General features: G+C 40.5%; 1 protein-coding gene across 1 annotated transcript in view; it reads right to left on the reverse strand.

The window, feature by feature from the left end:
- The window catches only part of LOC138081435 (thioredoxin domain-containing protein 8-like), a 36728-nt gene extending 12806 nt beyond the window's left edge, over window positions 1-23922 (reverse strand). The window contains exons 1-4 of the mRNA XM_068974581.1: window positions 23899-23922; window positions 20814-20918; window positions 12220-12279; window positions 6502-6567 (exon numbers count right to left, since the gene is read on the reverse strand). Coding sequence (XP_068830682.1) covers window positions 6502-6567; window positions 12220-12279; window positions 20814-20918; window positions 23899-23922 — 255 coding nt within the window. The remainder of the gene's footprint in view (window positions 1-6501; window positions 6568-12219; window positions 12280-20813; window positions 20919-23898) is intronic.
- Between the last annotated feature and the right edge of the window lie 1411 nt (window positions 23923-25333).

Genomic DNA, 25333 nt, shown 5'->3' on the forward strand with positions numbered 1-25333 from the left:
CTTTCAGGATTTGAAACAGCTCAACTGGAATTCCATCACCTCCACTAGCTTTGTTCACAGTGAGGCTTTCTAAGGCCCACTTGACTTCACATTCCAAGATGTCTGGCTCTAGATTAGTGATCACATCATTATGATTATCTGGGTCGTGAAGATCTTTTTTGTACAGTTCTTCCGTGTATTCTTGCCACCAACATTTCTTCATAGGAGCTCAATTCTACGGGTTTTAAAAATACCAGATAAGTAGCAGTTAACCGCTTCAGTAAGTCAATTTTCAGTTGTGCCATGCCAGAAGAAAGAGAATATTTATGGAAGTGGTCTCAGAGAACTGAACTTAGTTTTTCGCCACCCCAGGAAAATGGTGAATGTTACAGGTAGTCTTCCTATTGACAGGTGGAGGTAAATTCACTGGTGGCAGTGGTGGTTGTAGTGGTTTAGTCGCTAAGTTGTGTCCAACTCTTGTGACCCCATGGACTGTAGCTCACCAGACTCCTCTGTCCATCAAATTTTCCAGGCATAAATACTGGAGTAGGTTGCCATTTCCTTCTCCAGGGCATCTTCCAGACCCAGGAATCAAACCTGAGTCTCTTGCATCTCCTGCATTGGCAAGTGGGTTCTTTACCAGCTGGGTCACTGGGGAAGCCCAAAAGATTTATAATACTGCGTCTATATATTTCTCCCACCCCATTTTTTGGATGCCTTTTTTTTTTTTGCACAGAAGGTTGATATTTTTTGTCAGTCAGAACCAGCATTACAAATCTTTTCCACAGGTTTTCAAATGATATCTCAATTGCTACAGATATGAATCCTTCTGGAGATATGATTACATATCAGTTCAGTTCAGTTGCTCAGTTGTGTCCGACTCTTTGCGACCCCATGAATCGCAGCACGCCAGGCCTCCCTGTCCATCACCATCTCCTGGAGTTCACTCAGACTCATGTCCATCGAGTCAGTGATGCCATCCAGCCATCTCATCCTCTGTTGTCCCCTTTTCCTCCTGCCCCAAATCCCTCCCAGCATCAGAGTCTTTTCCAATGAGTCAACTCTTCGCATACACACAAACAAAATATTTGGAAAACTCAGCAGTGGCCACAGGACTGGAAAAGGTCAGTTTTCATTCCAATCCCAAAGAAAGGCAATGCCAAAGAATGTTCAAACTACTGCACAATTGCATTCATTTCACACGCTAGCAAGGTAATGCTCAAAATTCTCCAAGCCAGGCTTCAATAGTTCATGACCTGAGAACTTCCAGAGGTACAAGCTGGATTTAGAAAAGGCAGAAGAGCCAGGGATCAAGTTGCCAACAGCCACTGGATCACAGAAAAAGTAAGAGAATTCCAGAAAAACATCTACTTCTGCTTCATTGACTATGCTAAAGCCTTTGACTGTATGGATCACAACAAACTGTGGAAAATTCTTAAAGAGATGGGAATGCCAGAGTACCCTACCTGTCTCCTGAGAAATCTGTATGGGGGTCAAGAAGTAACAGTTAGAACAGTTAGAACTGGACGTGGAACAATAGACTGGTTCAAAATCGGGAAAGGAGTACATCAAGGCTGTATACTGTCACCCTGCTTATTTAACTTATATGCAGAGTACAGCATGTGAAATGCTGGATGACTCATAAGCTGGAATCAAGACTGCTGGGAGAAATATTAACAACCTCAGATATGCAGATGACACTACCCTTATGGCAGAAAGTGAAGAGGAACTAAAGAGACTCTTGATAAAGGTGAAAGAGGAGAGTGAAAAAGCCGGCTGAAAACTCAACATTCAAAAAACTAAGATCTTGGCATCTGGTCCCATCATTTCATGGCAAATAGATGGGGAATAAAATGGAAACAATGGCAGATTTTATTTCCTTGGGCTCCAAAATCACTGTGGATAGTGACTGCAGCCATGAAATTAAAAGACACTTGCTCCTTGGAAAAAAAGCTGTAACAAATGTAGATAGCATATTAAAAAGCAGAGACATCACTTTGCCAATAAAAGTCTATATAGTCAAAGCTGTGGCTTTTCCAGTAGTCAGGTATGATGTGAGAAGTGGACCATGAAGAAGGCTGAGCACCAAAGAATTGATGCTTTTGAATTGTGGTGCTGGAGAACTCTTGAGAGTCCCTTAGACAGCAAGGAGGTCAAACCAGCCAATCCTAAAGGAGATCAATCCTGAATATTCATTGGAAGGACTGATGCTGAAGCTGAAGCTCCAATACTTTGGCCACCTAAGACAAAGAGCTGACTCTTGGAAAAGATCCTGATGATGGAAAAGATCAAGGGCCGGAGAAGAAGGGGGCCAAAAGAGGATGATATGGTTGGATGGTATCATCAACTCAATGGACAAGAGTTTGAGCAAATTGCGGGTGACGGAGAAGGACAAGGAAGCCTGACATGCTGCAATTTATGAGGTTGCAAAGAGTCGGATATGACTTAGCATCTGAACATTTGATATCATGATATAAACATACCAAGTTTTAAAAAATAACCCCATAAACATAAACAGTATGAGCATAAACATCAACAGCATAAGCATAAACAGCATGCTAATTTAGTTCTACTCAACAAGAAATTCTAGTCTCAGGAACATTTCTTGGGAGATAAATACCCATGTGATAATCAAAGGCTTGCTGGATGACTCTGCAGTTAGAATATAGGGAGGCAGATCAGCTTAATGGACAAGGTCACTTGACTTTATTTTCCATTAGCTAATCGGCATAAAATTCATAAAATTCAAATTTAAGCTCCTTAGTGATCCCTACAATACAGGTATCCTGTTCCATTAATTCAAAACGGATCCATACCCTACAGACACCAGTCAAGAAATACTTGACTGATAAGGGGTTGCTCCACCCCTAGGGCAGGGCTCTTTTACCTCCAGACAGAACTGAGACCAAACAGGACCAAGTCTTTCCTCAAGAGCATGGCTATGGATTTGCTCCAGAGCCTAGATACAGAATCAACTGAGAATCCAAAGTTTTATTTTTGCAACACAGGGAAAAAACTGTTGAGTAGCAGCAGCCATCAGGCAATATCATCTGTAAAGAGAAGGAAACCAGAAAGCTGTTCTGAGCTGGCAAGAAACTTTCTCTGAGTCTGATTAATACAAGGATAAAATCAGGAAGGGAGACAGAGCTGGTGGGAGATGCAGGGGAAAGACAGCAAGATGCACTGGTGCACACAGTCATTCATTTGTTCACTCACTGGTGATGGTTTAGTTACTAAGTAGTGTCCGACTGTTGTGACCCTGTGGACTGTAGCCCGCTAGGCTCTTCTCTCTATGGGATTTCCCGGGCAAGAATACTGGAGTGGGTTACCATTTCCTTCTCCAGGGGATCTTCCCAACCCAGGGATCAAACCTGGATCTCCTGCATTGCAAGTGGATTCTTTATCAACTGAGTCACCATCAAACACAAAGTGGGTGTTTTCTATAGAGGAGGGATTCTCCTAGACACTGGGGTTTCAAATCACACATGAACAACTCCAAGTACTTGGAAGAGAATGAGAATACTATATGAAGTTAAGTTCTGAGTCACACAAAAAATGTGCTTGGGAACATAGACTGGGTTAAAATCATGGAGAAATTAGAGTCAGACTGGCATACAAGGGTCCAGTCTTGATCCTATAGGTATCGGCAGAGGAGGGGTATAAAAATTTAAATAAGAGGATGACATACATGGAGCAAGGAATTATTTGGAAAAGAAAACAAGAGCTTTGGTGTGAACTTGAGGCTATTGTTTAAGTTAAAGATATTTATAGCTAGAATTAGAATTGGGGGATGAAATTAATGGAGAGAGGTAGAATGGGAAAAAGATAGAGCCTTGGGAAACACTTACATGTGAGAACAGCTGGAGATAAAGAAGCCAGAGGAAAACCTGGGGAGGAATCAAGGATCAAAGCCAAAAGAGGAGGAAGTTTCCAGGGTATAGAAGCTGATCAGTTAATGCACTTTGGTGTAAGCAAGGGATACTAGGATTGAGAAACAGGAATTTAAACTAGGTGCAAGAAGATCCTTGATAACTTTCAAGACTGTCGATGAGGGAATGAGTGGAAAATGAGAATTGGAAGCAGTAAATACATCTAATTCTTTTAAGAGTTAGATTATGAATAAACGAGAATAGTCTGAGAGAACAGATATATTCATTAGAAATGTTTTGGTTCCAAATGACAGAAAAAGCAACCCAAAGTTTATATAACTGAAGAATTTATGGGGGTAGTTCAGGCTTCAGACATACATAGATTCAGGGTTCCATCAATGCCGTGGGCACTTCTTGGCCTGATTCTGCTTTCCTCTGTATGGTAGCTTCATTTTTAGGTTCCCTTTGGTGGCAAGCCAGCTATAAGAGCTTTAGCACTATATCTTTCCAAGTTCAAATTCAGTGCAATCAAAGTGAGAGACTTACTGAACTGCTTAAGCAAAATCCTGGAATTAGCTCTGGTTGGGTTTGGCTTGGCTTGACTGGAGTGAAGGGCCCATTCCTGACGGTGATGGAGTTCACTGATTGGTCTACACCTGGAGATGGACCCTAAGGAAGTACATGGACTAAGGACTAGAAGGGGCTTGGTTTCCTGGAGGAAAATCAGAGAACTGCTAAAAAGGGAATGGAGAGTGGTAGCTGGGTAGCAGAAACCAATAAGAGTCCAATGACCAGGTTTGAAACAGGATAACTATGGATAAAGGCATGGCACAGATGGGAGGGATGCAGTCAAGAGACAGATGGAACTGACTTCAAAGGAGGAAGCATCTTCATTTCTGAGATGGAATAGAAGAGAAGATAATAAAAGATGACACACAAACAATTTGATAATGTAGGTAAGCGGAGTTGAGAAGGCATGTGTTAAACTGTTTCAATTTTCAAGTAAAAACTCAAGAGAGGAAACAGGTAGTGTTATCTTTTGGGGGAAGAATTATTTAAATCTATTGCCTCGATTATGTTACAGCAAGCACATATGAACAAGCAGAAATTGAAAATAAAATTCTATAGCTAGCATATCAAGTGATCTCATTCTTTATACTGCAGACATAATCTTAAAGAGTAAAGTACGAATTTTTTAACTTTATGTATATTCCTCATAACCCTTTTTATTTTATTGAATATTTTAAACTCATTTTAAAAATTCTAAAACATTTTTATAATTTTGAAAGGTTACTTTCCATTTATAGTTATTACAAAACATTGGCCATATTCCCATGTTGTACAATACCTCCTCCTTGAGCCTGTCACACCCAATAGTTTGTGCCTCCCACTCCTCTACCCCTATATTGCACTCCTACCTGTAATCACTAATTTGTTTTCTATATCTGTGAGTCTGCTTCTTTTCTATTCATAGTTCTTAGTTGTATACTCTTTCATAGACTAGACGGGCTTCCCAGGTGGTACTAGTGGTGAAGAACCCGCCTGCCAATGCAGGAGACGTTAGAGATGCGTGTTTGATCCTTGGATCAGGAAGCTCCCCTGGAGAAGGGAATGGCAACCCACTCCAGTTTCTTGCCGGGAGAATCCCATGGACAGAGGAGCCTGGCAGACTACAGTCCACAGGGCCACAAAGAATAACACAGGACTGAAGCAACTCAGCACACACATAGACAAGATGTATCATAAATCACTTAAGCCACTTTACTAAAAAAAGTAATTTACATTGCTTCCATATTTTGTTAGAAATAATGCTACAATTACCATGCACTTAGATGTTTATTTTTCCATGAGGTATTTTCATTAGCAAAAGTTCCCCAAAATGGGATAGTGTATGAAAGGGAATGAACTTTATTCCTCTTAAGCATGTTGCAAAATCACCTTTCATAAGGTGTACACAGGTGTCCATGCTCCCAAGTCATATACATTATTACTAGTTCCATCACACAAAGTATTTGAGACACTTCATTCCATTAATATCTTCAAAATAACAACCAACGTAACATATTTGTGGGTCAGGAAGGGTCTAAAAAGTTTAGTTGTGTTAATTCATTTCATTTTCAAAACAATCCTACAAGGGAAGGGGAAACTTGCTATGATTCATGTTTTTACAGATAGAGAAACTAAGATACCAAGAGCTTAGTAAGTTAACTGCTAGGAAATGGAAGAACTGGTTTTTGAACCACAGAAATCTGAATCCAGACCCTGCCTGTTCAAACAGTAGGCCATATTACCTTGTGATTGCTTTTGACTGACATTCACTCAAGTGTTGTTAAAAATGCGTATACATTTGTGCAAGAATTTCATCATGTCTTTTGTTGTAAGGTTATTTTTTAATGGTCATGCCCCCAGAGAGAGGCAAGAGTGGGGTATTTCGTATAGATTTGGACACTTCAAATGGTCTGAATGGGAGATTTCTCACACTTCACCCCCCCCTTTTTTTAACTCCTTGCCAATATGTAAGTTCAGAAACTAAGAATTGCATTGCTATAAAAATAAGTACAGCTGTTTCATCCATCCAGGATACCTCAGGCCTTTTTTAGACTCTGATGGCTTTATAATCTATTCCAACCTGCCAGTTACAATAGAAACATACCTTCTTGGTTTGCTTGAACAACTGAAATGTGGGTACTGCTTTGATCTGGTAAGTTTGGGCCAACTCCTAGAAAAGAAAAGAAATGGAATGAAGTCATCATTTTTGTATCCTCTTTTTGGACCAAGAATGGTACTTGGTGATGTCTCAGGAGGCATGCCTGAGAGCCCAGGGATAGCTGATACATTACAGATTCTTTTGCCAAGAACTTTCCTAACATATCCTCAAAGCCTCCAGGAATCTTAAAACATAAAGTGACTGTTTCCAACATTCCTGAGCTTTCTCACTGATGGACTCTAGGAGCCAAAGCAGCATGGACTGAAGAACAAAATGAGCTCTATTTAAAAGAGCTTGTGAAAGACTGAAGAAGGCCCCAGCAGAACCCAATATGGAAAGAGCATATTGCAAAGAAATAAGAATGAGTAAAATCTGGTGATGTCCATGTGTAGAGTTTTCTCTTGTGTTGTTGGAAGAGGGTGTTTGCAATGACCAGTGCATTTTCTTGGCAAAACTCTATTAGTCTTTGCCCTGCTTCATTCCGCATTCCAAGGCCAAATTTGCCTGTTACTCCAGGTGTTTCTTGACTTCCTACTTTTGCATTCCAGTCCCCTATAATGAAAAGGACATCTTTTTTGGGTGTTAGTTCTAAAAGATCTTGTAGGTCTTCATAAAACCATTCAGCTTCAGTTTCTTCAGCGTTACTGGTTGGGGCATAGACTTGGATAACTGTGATATTGAATGGTTTGCCTTGGAGACGAACAGAGATCATTCTGTCATTTTTGAGATTGCATCCAAGTATTGCATTTTGGACTCTTTTGTTGACCATGATGGCTACTCCATTGCTTCTGAGGGATTCCTGCCTGCAGTAGTAGATGTAATGGTCGTCTGAGTTAAATTCACCCATTCCAGTCCATTTTATTTCGCTGATTCCTAGAATGTCAACGTTCACCCTTGCCATCTCTTGTTTGACCACTTCCAATTTGCCTTGATTCATGGACCTGACATTCCATGTTCCTATGCAATATTGCTCTTTACAGCATTGGATCTTGCTTCTATCACCAGTCACATCCACAGCTGGGTATTGTTTTTGCTTTGGCCCTATCCCTTCATTCTTTCTGGAGTTATTTCTCCACTGATCATTGCCAACATCCGTTGGGTCATGGAAAAAGCAAGAGAGTTCCAGAAACACATCTATTTCTGCTTTATTGACTATGCCAAAGCTTTTGACTGTATGGATCACAATAAACTGTGGAAAATTCTGAAAGAGATGGGAATACCAGACCACCTGACCTGCCTCTTGAGAAATCTATATGCAGGTCAGGAGGCAACAGTTAGAACTGGACATGGAACAACAGACTGGTTCCAAATAGGAAAAGGAGTATGTCAAGGCTGTATATTGTCACCCTGCTTATTTAACTTCTTATATGTAGAGTACATCATGAGAAACGCTGGACGGGAAGAAACACAAGCTGGAATCAAGATTGCCGGGAGAAATATCAATAACCTCAGATACGCAGATGACACCACCCTTATGGCAGAAAGTGAAGAGGAACTAAAAAGCCTCTTGAGGAAAGTGAAAGAGGAGAGTGAAAAAGTTGGCTTAAAGCTCAACATTCAGAAAACGAAGATCATGGCATCTGGTCCCATCACTTCATGGCAAATAGATGGGGAAACAGTAGAAGCATTGTCAGACTTTATTTTTTTGGGCTCCAAAATCACTGGAGATAGTGACTGCAGCCATGAAATTAAAAGACGCTTACTCCTTGGAAGAAAAGTTATGACCAACCTAGATAGTATATTCAAAAGCAGAGACATTACTTTGCCGACTAAGGTCCATCTAGTCAAGGCTATGGTTTTTCCTGTGGTCATGTATGGATGTGAGAGTTGGACTGTGAAGAAGGCTGAGCACCAAAGAATTGATGCCTTTGAACTGTGGTGTTGGAGAAGACTCTTGAGAGTCCCTTGGACTGCAAGGAGATACAACCAGTCCATTCTGAAGGAGATCAGCCCTGAGATTTCTTTGGAAGGAATGATGCTAAAGCTGAAGCTCCAGTACTTTGGCCACCTGATGCGAAGAGTTGACTCATTGGAAAAGACTCTGATGCTGGGAGGGATTGGGGGCAGGAGGAGAAGGGGACGATAGAGTATGAGATGGCTGAATGGCATCACGGACTCGATGGACGTGAGTCTGAGTGAACTCTGGGAGATGGTGATGGACAGGGAGGCCTGGCGTGCTGTGATTCATGGGGTCGCAAAGAGTCGGACACGACAGAGCGACTGAACTGAACTGAACTGAACTCAAAGGTCTCTTTACAACTCACACTTAGACATGGAGTGGTATATTGTGCATTTTAAGTAAGGCTTATGTGTTTCTTTCTTATATGCCTTACACCTTCTTTTCCCTGCCCATTTCTGTAAAAGATTTTGTAGTCATGAGAAAAGAAAATATATAAGAATCCCAACTGTTCTAACCCATTACAATCTGATTTCAAGTATCACTTTTTTGTTTATCTTGTTTAAGAGTCAAGCGAAAGTTAGCCACCCACAGTTCAGTTCAGTCGTTCAGTCGTGTCTGACTCTTTGCAACCCCATGGACTGCAGCACACCAGGTCTCCCTGTCCACTGCCAACTCCCAGAGTTTATTCAAATCCATGTCCATTGAGTTGGTGGTACCATCCAGCCACTGCATCCTCTGTCGTCCCCCTTTCCTCCTGCCTTCAGTCTTTCCCAGCTTCAGGGTCTTTTCAAATGAGTCAGTTCTTCGCATCGGGTAGTCAAAGTATTGGAGTTTCAGCTTCAGCATCAGTCCTTCCAATGACTATTCAGGACTGATCTCCTTTAGGATGGACTGGTTGGATCTCCTTGCAGTCCAAGGGACTCTTAAGAGTCGTCTCCAATACCACAGTTCAAAAGCATCAATTCTTTGGCACTCAGCTTTCTTTACAGTCCAACTCACATGTATACATGACTACTGGAAAAACCATAGCTTTGACTAGATGGAACTTTGTTAGCAAAGTAATGTCTCTGCTTTTTAATATGCTGTCTGGGTTGGTCATAACTTTTCTTCCAAGGAACAAGCGTCTTTTAATTTCATGGCTGCTCACAGGATCAAAACAAATCTTTCCCCTACTGCCCACCCCTACTCCCAACACACACTAAATGATAATCTTCATGACCACAGTAATGACAACAATGAATACATTATTAAAAAGAAAACTGTGCATTTTGTCTCACCTTAAGAGACAAAGAGCTATAAAAATCAAAAAGTAAAACAGTAACTAATGCTTCTGAGGATATGAAGAAATAAGAAACCTCTGACATTGCTGGTGGGAATGTAAGGTGGTGTAGTACTTTGTATGATAATTTATAAACTCCTCAATAAGTTAAACATAGAGTTGTCATATGACCCAATAATCCCACTCCTAGATATATAGCCAAGAGAAATGAAAATATATGCTTAAATGTTTATGTCAGTATTAGTCATAATACCCCAAAGTTGCAAACAAACCAAATGTCCATAAAAGAGTGAATGGATAAAAAAGAGGTAGTAAATTATTCAGCAATAAAAGGGAATGGAATACGGATACATGCTATATCATGGATGAATCTTGCAAACTTATGTTAAGTGAGAGAAGCCAGTCACAAAAGACCACATTTTCTATTATTCCATTTATATGAAATGGCCAGAGTAAGCAAGTCTACAGAGAAGGTAGACTAGCAGTTATCTAGGGTTGAGGTGGTGGATAGAGGCAACTAGGGGGATGAGTACTAAAGGGGGCATATTTCTTTTTGGAGTTGTAAATACCTTCTAAAATTGATTGTACTGATAGCTGCAGTACAATCTGAATATCTGACAGATAATAATCCTAGCTGTTTATTCTCAATGCATGGTACATGATTCAGCGTAAAGGACAATTAAACACTGTCACATTTTGAGGGCAATAGAAAAATGGAACTTTTATTACATTCTGGGTATGATGCCATATATTTTGTGTCTTTTATTTTTTTCATTTTCTGTTAAATATTATTACTTTGTTTTATATATAGAGAAACTGACATTTATAGAGGTTAACAGATAAGTGGTCACAAAGCTGTTAAAGGGCAAAATGGGTAAATAATAGATTGTTTAATTAAAAAGCTCAAATTCAATCCAATGTATGCACAGGCCACTTATTACTGCTATTTTCCCTCATTTTAAAATAACAAATACTAGGAAGAATAAGTTTTTAGACACATTGTATGTATTAATAAACACATGTTGATTGAAAACTTGAGGCTGATTATTCGGCAGGGGTGGGGGGCGGCAGGGCTGGGGTTAGGAAGAAAGACTCTAGAGAAAAAAGGGAAAGCTTTCCTGGAATTCCCTGTGATGCTTAAAATACTCCACACACACACACACACACACACACACAAACAGAACTCCACAAAAAGCATAAGCTATAGAAAGGGGAAAGCAAGGTACGTAAAAATGTCTGTAATGCACAGAATTGGATTTTAGAAATTTATTAATAATCTATCACAGGGGTGAAATTAAAAGATGCTTCCTCCTTGGAATGAAAGCTACAACAAACCTAGACAGCATATTAAAAAGAGAAGCATCAATTTACTGACAAAGGCCTGGGCTTCCTGGGTAGCTCCGCTTGTAAAGAATCCTCCTGCAATGCAGGAGACGCTGGTTCTATTCTTGGATCAGGAAGTTTCCCCTAGAGAAGTGATAGGCTACCCACTCCAGTATTCTTGGGCTTCCCTGGTGGATCAGATGGTAGAGAATCTGCCTGTAGTGCGGGACACCTGGGTTCAATCCCTGGCTTTGAAAGATTGCCTGGAGGAGGGCATGGCAACCCACTCTAGCATTCTTGCCTAGAGAATCTCCATGGACAGAGGAGCCTGGTAGGCTACAGTCTGTGGAGTCACAAAGAGTCAGACATGACTGAGCAACTAACCACACACGGTTATTCCAGTCGTCATATACAGATATGAGAGCTGGACCATGAAGAAGGCTGAACAATGAAGAATGGACGCTTTCAAATTGTGGTGCTGGAGAAGACTCTTGAGAGTCTCTTGTATAGCAGGGAGATCAAACCAGTCAATCCTAAAAGAAGTCAACCCTTTCAATATTCATCGGAAAGGCTGATGCTGAAGCTCTAATACTTTGGCCACCTAATGCAAAGAGCGGATTCACTGGAAAATGCCCTGATGCTCAGAAAGATTGAAGGCAAAAGTAGAAGAGGGCAGCAGATCATGAGATGGTTAGACAGCATCACCAACTCAATGGACATGAACTGGAGAAAACTCCAGGAGATAGTGAAGGATAGAGGAGCCTGGTGTGGTGCAGTCCATGGGGTCACAAAGAGTCAGACACAGCTTAGCAACTGAAGAACAACAACAGGGGTGAAAACCATTTTTCACTTTGAGCCCAACTCTAACCAACTGGTATTGTCTGTCTAGAGCAACTCTGTTGGGTAGGACTGTGGGGCAGAGTCAAGAGCAATTGATGAAAAACACTGGACTGATCAGCGAATTCTACCATAGTATGGGAGAAGGGTACATAGCGGGAGAGCCACATATTTGTTGTCTGTTAAAGAATATAAAACATACAAAAACCTTATGAGGGCGTTTACTACTTAATTACACTTCAAATTGCTTGTATAATCACTGAGACAGCATTTCAACATCACACTGGATTTTATGAATCTACAAGGAGGGATTTAAGATTCTTACCCGAGCATTGTCCACATCCACATTAGCAAACATGACGCTTCGGTATTGCACAGACATTGCCTTCAAAAGAATAAAAATTTCCCATTAGCTTTATGTTAAGATTAAATCACACACTAGCAGTGTCTTTTAGCAAAAGCAAGAACCAAACAGAAGAGCTGAGAAAGAGAGCTAAGCATCATCCTGACACTACTGCCTAGAATCTTAAGGACAGAAGTCAAGGGCTGGGTGTTGCCAAAGTCAAGCAAAGATCAATGGCAGAACCAGAGTCTAAAGTCTGTGTTATGTATCCAAACTAGATTTCCCAGAATACTCTGCCCGTTGTCTTCCTGTTAGGTTCTGCCAGTGGGAAGCATTTGCAGGAAAATGGAAAATGGGAATAGGGAAAAACAACTCTTCTCTGCTTCTGTTCCAGACATTCTGGAAGCATCTTTGATAGTGGTGGAGATAATGGTGGTGGTATAATGGGTGTACGGTAATGGATGCAGAAGCAGCCTGTAAATGTCAGCTCCTGGGATATTCTTTTTTTCCAGACAGCTGTGCTTATTCTTTAAAGGTACCTAGTGGCATATTGATTTGTTTGCATTAACATCATATCTCAAGCATTCCCACTGACCTGTTTCAAATGAAACCTCTCTTCCATGGTGGTGTGAGGTGTCTGGAGCATGGCCAAGTGGAGGCAACAACAGACAGAGCTGTCACTGGGGGCTGCTCCCAGGACAGGCAGGAAGCAGCATGATATGAACTGATTAGGTGGACAGTAGGTGCAGAGCTCTGCTGAAGGGATTCTCTCCAATTGTATATCCATGGAATGTGCCCTAAGTGGGAGCTCTTTCTTCAGTGGTTCATCAAGATGGGGAAATGGGGGGAAAACTCTTGGATAATAAATATGGAGGCCTTTGATATTTTAGAGTACTTTTCAGATTAAAAAATAGATGCTGATTTTGATCGGCAGCATCTCCATGCCTGGCAGGAAGATGGTGCTGCCCAGGAACTCTGGGGAAACTGATCTGTACTTTTCAAGTTTAAGATATATGGATGCTCCCTGGTAGCAGTCAGGCAGGGAAATGGATTTGACAGATATGGACATCTGATTCCAGAGTCAGGTTCTATTGATGAACTTTTCAGAGTCTCCCAAGTCTGACAGGAAATGGATAGGGTTGTCATTTTCATATTGAGTAGTAGCCAGAAGACCTGGTACAGATGTGGGTTTCCTGCTAGACTGCCTTCCCTCTCCATTCCATACCATCCACAACAGACCATCCTCTGTCCTCAACAAAAACTCCTCTTTCTGCTCTATTCTTCCCATACAATCTGTTACCATCTGGTCACCTATTCTGTTGATCTTACCTCTAAATTGTCTCCTGAATTTGATCTTTCCTTTCTCCTCCCCAAACCACGACCTTAGTTCTGGTAAACCCATCACTGACATTGTTGTTAAACTTGGGTTACCTGCCTCAGCCTTTCCAACCCATTCTTATACAAACTGCCAAAAGTATTTCCCCCAAATTCACAGCTGATCATTCCAAAACCCTTAACATTCTTCTTTATGACTCTGCTGCTGCTGCTAAGTTGCTTCAGTCGTGTCCAACTCTGTGCAACCCCATAGACGGCAGCCCACCAGGCTCCACTGTCCCTGAGATTCTCCAGGCAAGAACACTGGAGTGGGTTTCCATTTCCTTCTCCAGTGCATGAAAGTGAAAAGTTAAAGTGAAGTCGCTCAGTCGTGTCTGACTCTTCGCAACCCCATGGACTGTAGCCCACCAGGCTCCTCCGTCCATGAGATTTTCCAGGCAAGAATGCTGGAGTGGGGTGCCATTGCCTTCTCCATTATGACTCTACAGCAACTCACTAAGCTATAATAATAAGCCCTCTGGGCTCAGCTTCCTTTTCAGGGCTCAGCTTCCTTTTCAAGGCTCATGGGTTGCCACTTCCACTGTATAAACTGAAAGCTAGCCTCGCAGAGTACTTGCCTTCTCATGATCACACCATGCAATTTCTCAGCAAATTTATAATTTCCCTTTTCTCAAAAATGTTCTTTTTGGGGATCTATGCTTGGTGATTCTCTTAGCCCAGAGTCAGCAATCTTCACCCTATACACCAAATCCAGGACTCCACATGGTCTCATAAATAAAATTTTAGTGGAACAGGTTTGCCCATTCATTTACATATTGCCATCGCCTGCTTTTGTGCTACAACACCAAAACTGAGTATATATAATATAGACCATACAGCCCATAAACCTGAAAATATTGACTATCTTTAACCTCTGCAGACAAGGTTGCTGGCCCTTGCTTTCAGTCTTCAAGGCGCAGATCAAATGGGACCATGGAATTCACTTAAAAGACTTAAAAGCTTTAAATCACTTCTTAAAAACCACTTTTGGTTATGATTTACTTTTTTCTTGTTACCAGGCATCCTTTAGTAGAGACTCTGGGTGGTCAACTTTCAGTTTTTGTGTATTTGAAAATATCTTGGATTCTTCCCCACCTAGAGTAACGGTGTAGTCAGCTCACTTCCATTCCACCTTCCTGCAGAGCCTGGAAAAGGGAAAAGGGAAAGATTCCTCGGATTCCCTTGCAGCTAGAGTTCTGGATGCAAACTGGTTTCACCAATGAGACGCATGCAGGTAAGACTGGGAAGGCAGAAGTGAGACGGAGCTATTTTCTTTTTGTCTTTGGATGTTTCTGCTGGAAAGCAAGATCATGAGTGTTTTTGTGCTGGAGGTAGCAGCAGCTGTACTAAAGGGTCCAGTGGCCCAGCATCAGCTTCCAGACTCTGGTTCTAACTCCCCAGCTGCTACTGTTGTTGTTTTTTTTCTCCCAGTAGTGGCCTCTCGTCTCCTCTCATATCTCATTATGGCAAAGTTAGGATCCCCTCAAATGGGTCTGTGGTGCTCTTGAGTCATTCTTGGGGTTCCAGTCTGGAGCCCATTCATCCAGCCTTCTAATGATTTTATGAGCATTTAATTCCTCATATTAAAGTTTTTTTTTCCTGTCTAATTTGGTTCCTGTTTCCAGTTTTTGAGCTCTGACTGATACAGTGCCCTAGAGTAATAAAAGCCTTTTCTCCAAATCCATTATGTACTCTGGGTTTTTAAAAAATGACACAGAATACATAAACACATTCTCTTGTAAAAGTTCAAACATCACAAGAAAAATAAAGCAAAATATGAAATTTCCCTATTCTCAATCCTACTCCAATTTTCACTCCCTTTCATGGAAAAAAAATCATTTGCTATGCATTTTCTGCTCCTCTTTGTCTACATATATACTGATATATACACACACAGATACATGCTGTGTGCTTAGTTGCTCATTCGTGACCCCATGGACTGTAGCCCGCCAGGCTCCTCTGTCCATGGGGATTCTCCAGGCAAGAATACTGGAGTGGTTTGCTGTGCTCTCCTCCAGGGGTCTTCCCAACCCAGGGATCGAACCCAGGTCTTCCATATTGCAGGCAAATTCTTTACTGTCTGAGCCACCAGGGAGCCCTGGTATATGTGTATATATATATATATATATGTATATTTATCTCTCCTTTACATAAATGGTACTTTTATATTTTTATATTCTTTATTTATAAGTATATATTTATATTTATCTCTATGTGTATATATATATATATATATACTTATCTCTGCTTTACATAAATGGTACTATAGTCCATAAATTTTCCTATATTGTCCTCTTTTTACTTAATTCTATGTTGTCTTGGAGAGAATTCCATCATTATGTATGGGTCTACTTGACTCTTTTTATCATCTGAATAGTATTTCAGAGTGTGATACACCCAAGTTAAAAACAAAACAAAACAAAACTGTGTGTGCATTAGTCTGGATTCCAACAGAAAACAGCACATTCAAGTTAGGATAATTTAGGGAAGTTTATCACCAAAGGGCTAAATATAAATAACTATAAAGTTAAGGATGGGTGTGGAGGAGCTGTGAGAGCCTGGACACAATGGTGGCAGAGACTCTACCATCCTCAGGGCCTAAAGGAATGAAGGGAAGAAGGGGTTACTAAGCCTGAGCCTAAAATGCCTTGTTGGCCAATGAAATCTGATCAGCTTTGACTTTGTAGCAGGTGAGGGTATTTATACTCCTAAAGCTAAACAATGGAGAGCCTTAAGTTTTAAGTGTCTGAATAGAGAGGCCTGCCAGATATTAAAATATTCTCTGTAGATATTCTAATAATTTTAGGCACAGAATAGATGTTGATATGTGAACCATGAACTTCCAGATGTTCAAGCTGGATTTAGAAAAGGCAGAGGAACCAGAGATCAAACTGCCAACATCATCAAAAAAGCAAGAGAGTTCCAGAAAAACATATATTTCTGCTTTATTGACTATGCCAAAGCCTTTGACTGTGTGGATCGCAACAAACTCTGGAAAATTCTTAGAGATGGGAATACCAGACCACCTGACCTACTTTCCAAGATATCTGTATGCAGGTCAAGAAGCAACAGTTAGAACTGGACACGGAACAACAGACTGGTTCCAAATAGGAAAAGGAGTACAGCAAGGCTGTATATTGTCACTCTGCTTATTTAATTTATATGCAGAGTACATCATGCAAAATGCAAGGCTGGATGAAGCACAAGCTGGAATTAAGATTGCCGGGAAAAGTATCAATAACCTCAGATATACAGATGATACCACTCTTATAGCAGAAAGCGAAGATCTAAAGAGCCTCTTGATGAAAGTGAAAGAGGAGAGTGAAAAAGTTGGCTTAAAACTCAACATTCAGAAAACTAAGATCATGGCAGCTGGCCCCATCACTTCATGGCAAACAGAAGGGGAAACAATGGAAACAGTGGCTGACTTTATTTTCTGGGGCTCCAAAAATCACTGCAGATGGTGTCTGCAGCCGTGAAATTAAAAGACACTTGCTACCTGGAAGAAAAGTTATGACCAACCTAGACAGCATATTAAAAAGCAGAGACATTACTTTGTCAACAAAGGTCCGTCTAGTCAAGGCTATGGTTTTTTCAGTAGTCATGTATGGATGTGAGAGTTGGACTATAAAGAAAGCTGAGTGCTGAAGAACTGACTCAGCTTTTGAACTGTGGTGCTGGAGAAGACTCTTGAGAGTCCTTTGGACTACAAGAAGATCCAATCAGCCAATCCTAAAGGAAATAAATTCTGAATATTCATTGGAAGGACTGATGTTGAAGCTGAAACTCCAATACTTTGGCCACCTGATGTGAAGAACTGATTCACTGGAAAAGACCCTGATGCTGGGAAAGATTGAAGGTGGAGGGAGAAGGGGATGACAGAGGATAAGATAGTAGGATGGAGTCACTGACTCGATGGACATAAGTTTGAGTGAGCTCCAGGATTTGATGATGGACAGGGAACCCTGGCGTGCTGCAGTCCACGGGGTCACAAAGAGTCAGACACGACTGAGTGACTGAACTGAACTGATGTCATGTAGCGAATTTCTTTATCTGAATACGTGTCTTTTAAATATCAAAGTTTATGACTGGTTAGAATGAATTAAAGTAGACTTAAGAGTTTAAGTAAAAAAATTGAAATGTTAGAAACCCTGCTGAAAAATAACAGATTTTCAGTTGTGTAGAGAAAACGGAACTTTATAATTAAGGTAGGAGATTGCATAGAATGGACCGTAAATGTGAAACTCCGGTGCAGTAACGAGAAATGAAGAGGAAATGTCCTGAGTTTCTTTCTGCAGCATGTTGTACACTCCCCCCACCAAATGGTGTAAACACTTAAATGGGGTAACAGAAAAATTAACTAGATGAAACACTGTATAGACATGAAAATTATAATCTGGAGAGTTGATAAAAACATAAACAATGTGTACACAGAAAAAGACCTGACTATAAATATACGATTACAATTAAGTAGAATATTTTACAAAGAAATTTTATAAAGGAGCTCAGATATGAAAGGAATAAGTAAGACATAGGATTCCTTCTGATAATAGGGTTGAAGGATTCAGTTCAGTTCAGTCACTCAGTCGTGTCTGACTCCTTGCGACCCCATGAATCGCAGCACACCAGGCCTCCCTGTCCATCACCATCTCCCGGAGTTCACTCATACTCACGTCCATCGAGTCAGTGATGCCATCCAGCCATCTCATTCTCTGCCGTCCCCTTCTCCTCCTGCTCCCAATCCCTCCCAGCATCAGGGTCTTTTCCAATGAGTCAACTCTTCGCATGAGGTGGCCAAAGTACTGGAGCTTCAGCTTTAGCATCATTCCTTCCAAAGAAATCCCAGGGTTGATCTTCTTCAGAATGGACTGGTTGCATCTCCTTGCAGTCCAAGGGACTCTCAAGAGTCTTCTCCAACACCACAGTTCAAAAGCATCAATTTTTCGGCGCTCAGCCTTCTTCACAGTCCAACTCTCACATCCATAAGTGACCACAGGAAAAACCATAGCCTTGACTAGACGGACATTTGTTGGCAAACTAATGTCTCTGCTTTTCAATAGGGTTGAAGGATTGGGGGTAGTTTATTCTTTTTTATTATAGTTTAAAAAATACCATGTTCATCTGTAATCTATTCCAATATTTGGAAGTTCTGAACACTAGAACTTTGGTAAAATGTCATTATTATGAATAATCCATTGCTTTATACAATTGTACTCTTTTGCACATTTCGATGATCCTTGTAGAATTATCTACAAACAAACAGCATTAATCTGGAGTGTGTACTAATGATCTAATTAGATCTCACTGAATTATCTTCAGGTTAAGCAGGATGCTTCCAAAAAAAACTATGATTCCATGGAGAAGATTTTAAATGTAATTAGGTCCCATTTGTTTATTTTTGTTTTTATTTCCATTACTTTAGAAGATGGATCTAAAAAGATATTGTTGCAATTTATGTCAAAGAGTGTTCTGCCTATATTTTCCTTTATGGTATTTGGATTTACATTTAGATCTTTAATCCATTTTGATTATTATTTTAATACCATTTTTATATGGTGCTAGTGCAGAAGAGGAACTAAAAAGCCTCTTGATGAAAGTGAAAGAGGAGAGTGAAAAAGTTGGCTTAAACTCAACATTCAGAAAACGAAGATCATGGCAACTGGTCCCATCACTTCATGGGAAATAGATGGGGAAACAGTGGAAACAGTGTCAGACTTTATTTTTTGAGGCTCCAAAATCACTGCAGATGGTGACTGCAGCCATGAAATTAAAAGACACTTACTCCATGGAAGGAAAGTTATGACCAACCTAGATAGCATATTGAGAAGCAGAGACATTACTTTGCCAACAAAGGTCCGTCTAGTCAAGGCTATGGTTTTTCCTGTGGTCATGTATGGATGTGAGAGTTGGACTGTGAAGAAAGCTGAGTGCCAAAGAATTGATGCTTTTGAACTGTGGTGTTGGAGAAGACTCTTGAGAGTCCCTTGGACTGCAAGGAGATCCAACCAGTCCATTCTAAAGGAGATCAGCCTTGGGTGTTCTTTGGAAGGAATGATGCTAAAGCTGAAACTCCACTACTTTGGCCACCTCATGTGAAGAGTTGACTCATTGGAAAAGACTCTGATGCTGGGAGGGATTGGGGGCAGGAGGAGAAGGGGATGACAGAAGATGAGATAGAAGATGAGATGGCTGGATGGCATCACGGACTCGATGGACGTGAGTCTGACTGAACTCCAGGAGTTGGTGATGGACAGGGAGGCCTGGGGTGCTGCAATTCATGGGGTCACAAAGAGTCAGACATGACTGAGTGGCTAAACTGAACTGAACTGAGTGAATGCTATAATTTCATTCTTTCACATCTAGCTGTCCAGTTTTCTGAGCACCACTTACTGCAGAGACTGTATAGTCTCTTCTCCATTGTATAGTCTTGCCTCTTGATAAACTGATCTTGATAAATTGATCATAGGTATGTGGGTTTATTTCTGGGCTTTCTATCCTGTCCCATTGATCTACATGTTTGCTTTTGTGCCAGTACCATGCTGTTTTGATTACAATAGCTTTGTAGTATAGTCTGAAGTCAGGAAGCTTGATTCCTCCAACTCCAATTTTTTTTCTGAAGATTGCTATTTGCTTTTTTTGCGTCCATGCAAATTTATAAAAATTTTATTCTAGCTCTGTGAAGAAAGCCATTGGCAATTTGATGAGGACTGCATTGAGTCTGTAGATTGCCTTGGGTAGTACAATTATTTTAAAACAAACTTATGCTTACTAACGGAGAAAGGAGGGGGAGGGATAAATTAGGAAGTTTGTGTTGGGATTATTTTTTGGGATTAACACATACACACTGATATATATAAAACAAATAACCAACAAGGACTAGGGGCACTATATTCAATATTTTATAATAACTTGTAAGCAAAAAGAACATGAAAAAAAATCTCTATCTCTATATCCCTATCTATCTATCTAACTAAATCACTGTGCTGTAAGCTTGAAACTAACACAACACTGTAAATCAGCTCTCCATCAATAAAATTTTAAAAATTAAAATAACAATAGTAATAAAGAAGTGGGCACTAAGTGGGGGGAAAACTATCACCCCATAATGGCTCATAACTGCCAAACTTTTAAGATTTATTGGGAAAACTATTCGAGGACTTTAAATCCCTTCTAAAAAACTGTGAAATAGACATGATACTTACATGAAAAACAGGATAAATCCTTTTGCAAGGACCACACCATTTTGCTGAGAATTCAACTACCACAAGTTTGTTTCCAGCAGCTTTCAAAAATGCTTTAAATTCATCCTGAGACCAGAACATAAATGAAGAAATGTGTACAGTCACTGAATCTCATATAGTCATGCGAGGCACAAAATGACAGCATAGTTATGGTGCCCCACACCATTGTTCTACAGGGGACCCTATCTTTCCTAAATGTTCCTGCGAGCATATATATATTTATCTTCCTAAGTATACATAAATGATGATAAATCCACATAAAAACTTTCAGTTCAGTTCAGTCAGTCATGTCCAACTCTTTGCGACCCCACAAAAACTTCAGGATTCTATTTACCAGATGGATTGGTAATGATGGTTGATAACGGCTGGATACCTCTGGTAAGAGACTGAGATCAGTCAATGAGTGATGAGGGGTAGAGGGTGAGGATGAATGGGTGTTCAAGGTGGATATCTACACGTGATTTTTTAAAGCAAGGACCTAAACGTGCATTAACAGAGAAATCTAAGCAGAGAGCTAATTCGGTGTTTTTGTTTTTTTTTGGGAGGAGAGGCTGATCATTATTAAAGCTATAGTTAAAACCATACATTTAAGGATAAGACATGCTTCTTGCTGAATGTCTTAAGTGAATTTTCTATCAGCTCTCTGTATCATCTAAATAAAGTAAGGTTTTCCTTCTGGGACGTCATGTCATGGTAGCTATGCTTGATTGCTTTGTGAACAATGTCCTACACTACTTATTTCATTCATGACTTGGCTTTCCAACAAGTCCCCTACAGAGCTCAATCCTGATTCACTTCAGTGCCTTCATGGCCCCTAAGTGGCACATGGTAAGTACTCAGGGACCATTTAGTTGACTAAATGAATAATCTGCTAATACACAGTGTTCTGTTCAGGATTTATTTTTCCTTTTCTCACTGGAATTGCAATAATAGTACCTAATTTACTCTGTGGCTGGTATTCTCTTCCTTAATCTTTACAAGGAAGAGAATGCAATAATACTGCATACCTTATGCAGTATTATTATTATTATTATCCGAATTTCACAGATGAATAAGATAACATTTTAAAACTTTCTCAAGGTCAACCAGCTGGTGAGTGTCATAGTTGGGATTACTGACCTTACTAGTTTGACTCCAAGGTCCATTTCCTTAACCACTATAGAAAATTGCCTCCTGAGTTCTTTATGGTAATGGAGCTCACTCTCTCTCTCTCTCTCTCTCTCTCTCTAGCCCAAATGCCATCCTTCACTCATCCCTGGACCACTAACTAAGATGGAGGGGTGGGATCAGTAACTGAGTTAAATCAATGGGGGCCTATCACTGGAAATAGGGATGGGATTCATTCCATACAGATGGAATACACTCTATAATAGGGGAGTCCTGACAATTACACTGTCATTTGATTTACTTTCAGGAGGTGAAACTGATGACTCAAAGAAGACACATCCTTCCTTTAATAATATGCCTCCAAGAGAGAAGTGATTAACTTTTCAGAGAGCCACGCCACCTCCACTTCTCACTTGCTTCTGAAGTTGTAAGTTAGATGTCATCCTCAGAAACCCCCAACTCTTCACTTCCCAGTAGTTGTTAGGGTATAAGCTGACCTAGTTGGTCCCACGAACTTGACTTGGCTAAGTTCTCTGTAGGTAATACTCCCATGGTACAGAGTGATCCCACATGTACCAGGTAAGGCCTACTCTGTGCTGGGTACTGGACACACTGCTAGGATACAGCATGGACAAAAAGACAAAACATTCCACCCCCTCCCTTCATGAAGTCTGCATTTAGGGGAAAGTCAACAGTAAGATAAGTGAAATATATAGTAAATTTGTGATCACTGCAAATAAAGAAAAAAAGTGAAAGTCGCTCAGTTGTGTCCAACTCTTTGCGACCCCATGGACTATACAGTCCACAGAATTCTCCAGGCCAGAATACTGGAGTCGGTAGCCGTTCCCTTCTCCAGGGGATCTTTCCCAACCCAAGGATCAAACCCAGGTCTCCCACATTGCAGGTGGATTCTTTACCAGTTGAGCCACCAGAGAAGCCCAAAGAAAGAAAGGAGAAGAATAAAATAAGAAGGAAGGATGAGAGTTGGATTACGTTTGCAGTCTGGGTGGCCAAGGACCACCTGGATGTAATATTTGAATAAAGGCATAAAGGACACAATAGGTCCTCAGAATAGGTACCTAAGAAGGAGATGGAGAGGGCTTCTCTGTGAGATTCCCAGGAAACCAAAAAAAAAAAGAAAAGAAAACTATTAGTAAGATCATTAGCAAGTGTATGCTATTTTAAAAAATGGCCATACCTTCTTTCAACCTGGTTGGTCTCATGTTTGTGATCTTAAACACAAGCGTGTTTGGGAAAGTGTCAAAAGTCTAAGTCCGAAGGTGCTACGGAGGGAAGACCCAGGCCCTACACATCCCCCTTCCCTCCGGCTCCTGGTCCCCCTGAAATGAGTGGGTGTCAGAATGTCTGGATGCTAATGCGTGCTTCACCTCTCTACTCTTTTAAAGGCAATTTTCTTCTTTATAAATAATTATCCCTGGCCTTTACATGTATTGAGATCTGTTGCAGCAGTACCACTGGACAGTAGATGGAAAGTGGCTTTATGAAATACCACCTCAACAATTATTAATGCCCCCATTCCATTCTACAGGCAGGTCTAGGGGTTCTCTTTCCTAGAATCAGAGAAAAATGTGGACTATTGTACTTCCAGAAAAATTTCCAGGTACAACCAAGGTAAAATCGGTGGGATCAGATACAGAATGGGATGTTACAAGCTGGTCTGGATCTAGCTAGAGAAAAAGCAAGAAATGAGAAGCAGGAAGGGATAAAACTCTTTCTGATCAACTTTGCTCTTGGCTATTCTCCAGAGAATGCCATCCCTCAAGAAAAAGCATGAAGAAAAAGCATTAAAAAAACAAACTCTTCTTGCCTCGGAGCCACAAAGGAGTACTGCATGGAGGAAATATTACTTAAAGCTAATCAAATCTGCTCTCAAGACGGTCTCTTTTGAAATACTTCTTGAAGCCAAATAAATACTTGCCATGTCTCTAATATTCTGCACCATGATTTACACCTGGGAATTGCTGACAAAACTCTTCTGTTGGTTCAGTTGGCAGACTGTAGCTGTCTCTTACCAATTATAGGATCCTGGCCGGAGTATAAGGGTACCTTCTCTATGACATCACTGAACAGGACATCTTAGAACCTAGAACTTTGGAAGACATGGAGCTAATTTCATTTTTATGCCATAACTACTTTGTCAGTATGTGGTCAGTAAGAATCGGAGAACTGCTGGCCTTGTGTGCAGAATCAATAACATGTCTGTCTCTTTTTAATCTCCTACTACCTGTTTCCATGCACCTCCTTCCCTCTCCCAGTCCTGGCAACCACCAAATGAGAAATAACCAAGGTATTCATCTATTAAGCAGAAGAAAGTCATTTTCATTTAGGATTTTGAAGGAATTATTTTGCAGTTGAGAAAGATACTAAAGCCTTAATTCTAAAATAATGCTTCTTGTAAATTTGTTTTTTTTGAGTCCCAGATCCCCTAAACTTTGTTATTTTGCCTTAATTATTTAGGAGGTAGTGAAATTTCACTCTTATGGACTGACTGGACCAGGGGTTGGCAGACTTTTCCTGTCAAGAACCAGATAATATTGGGGGCTTTATGAACAACATGCAGTTGTTGGTTCATATTCTTCGTTTTTACAATCTTTTAAAATGTAAATATTTTTAACTGCTGGGCTTTATAAAAACAGCAGCAACTCCTCAAACCTTCTTCAGAGTAACAGCAACCACCACTACTAGCTGAAATCCCAGCAAAATTATTCTTTCTAGCTTCTTTATTCCTCCGTTCAGGCTTCTCAGGAATGAATTATCTGCCTTTCTTTTGTGTGTGTGTGTGCTAGATGAAAAACTATGAATATTTCCTGTATAGCTTCAGCCAGATTGTTTTTTGTAGCAGATATTTGTCACTTGCTTTCTAGTACCCATTTCTTTCTCTTTCTACTAAACTACCCTGATATTCTGTGGGCAAATTTATCTCTCCCCCATTTTATTGCAGCTATGCAGTTTGTATGGGATTACTCCAACCTTAAATCCAGGGTTCAACCCTGATGATTTTTTATTTTTTTGGCCAAACCACATGGCTGGGAGATCTTAGTTCCCTGGCCATGGATCAAACTCATGCCCCTGCAATGGAAGCATAGATCTCTAACAACTGGGAGACCAGGGAACTCCCTTGACCTAATGATCTTAATCCAACCAACAATCCTATATTTAGACCAAGGGTTAGATCTGATAGACAGAGTGCCTGATGGATTATGGACAGAGGTTCGTGACATTGTACAGGACACAGGGATCAAGACAATCCCCATGGGAAAGGAATGCCAAAAAGCAAAATGGCTGTCTGAGGAGGCCTTACAAATAGCTGTGAAAAGGAGAGAGGCAAAAAGCAAAGGAGAAAAGGAAAGATA

The sequence above is a fragment of the Capricornis sumatraensis genome, chromosome 6 (genome assembly GCF_032405125.1).
Source record: "Capricornis sumatraensis isolate serow.1 chromosome 6, serow.2, whole genome shotgun sequence".
NCBI lineage: Eukaryota > Metazoa > Chordata > Mammalia > Artiodactyla > Bovidae > Capricornis > Capricornis sumatraensis.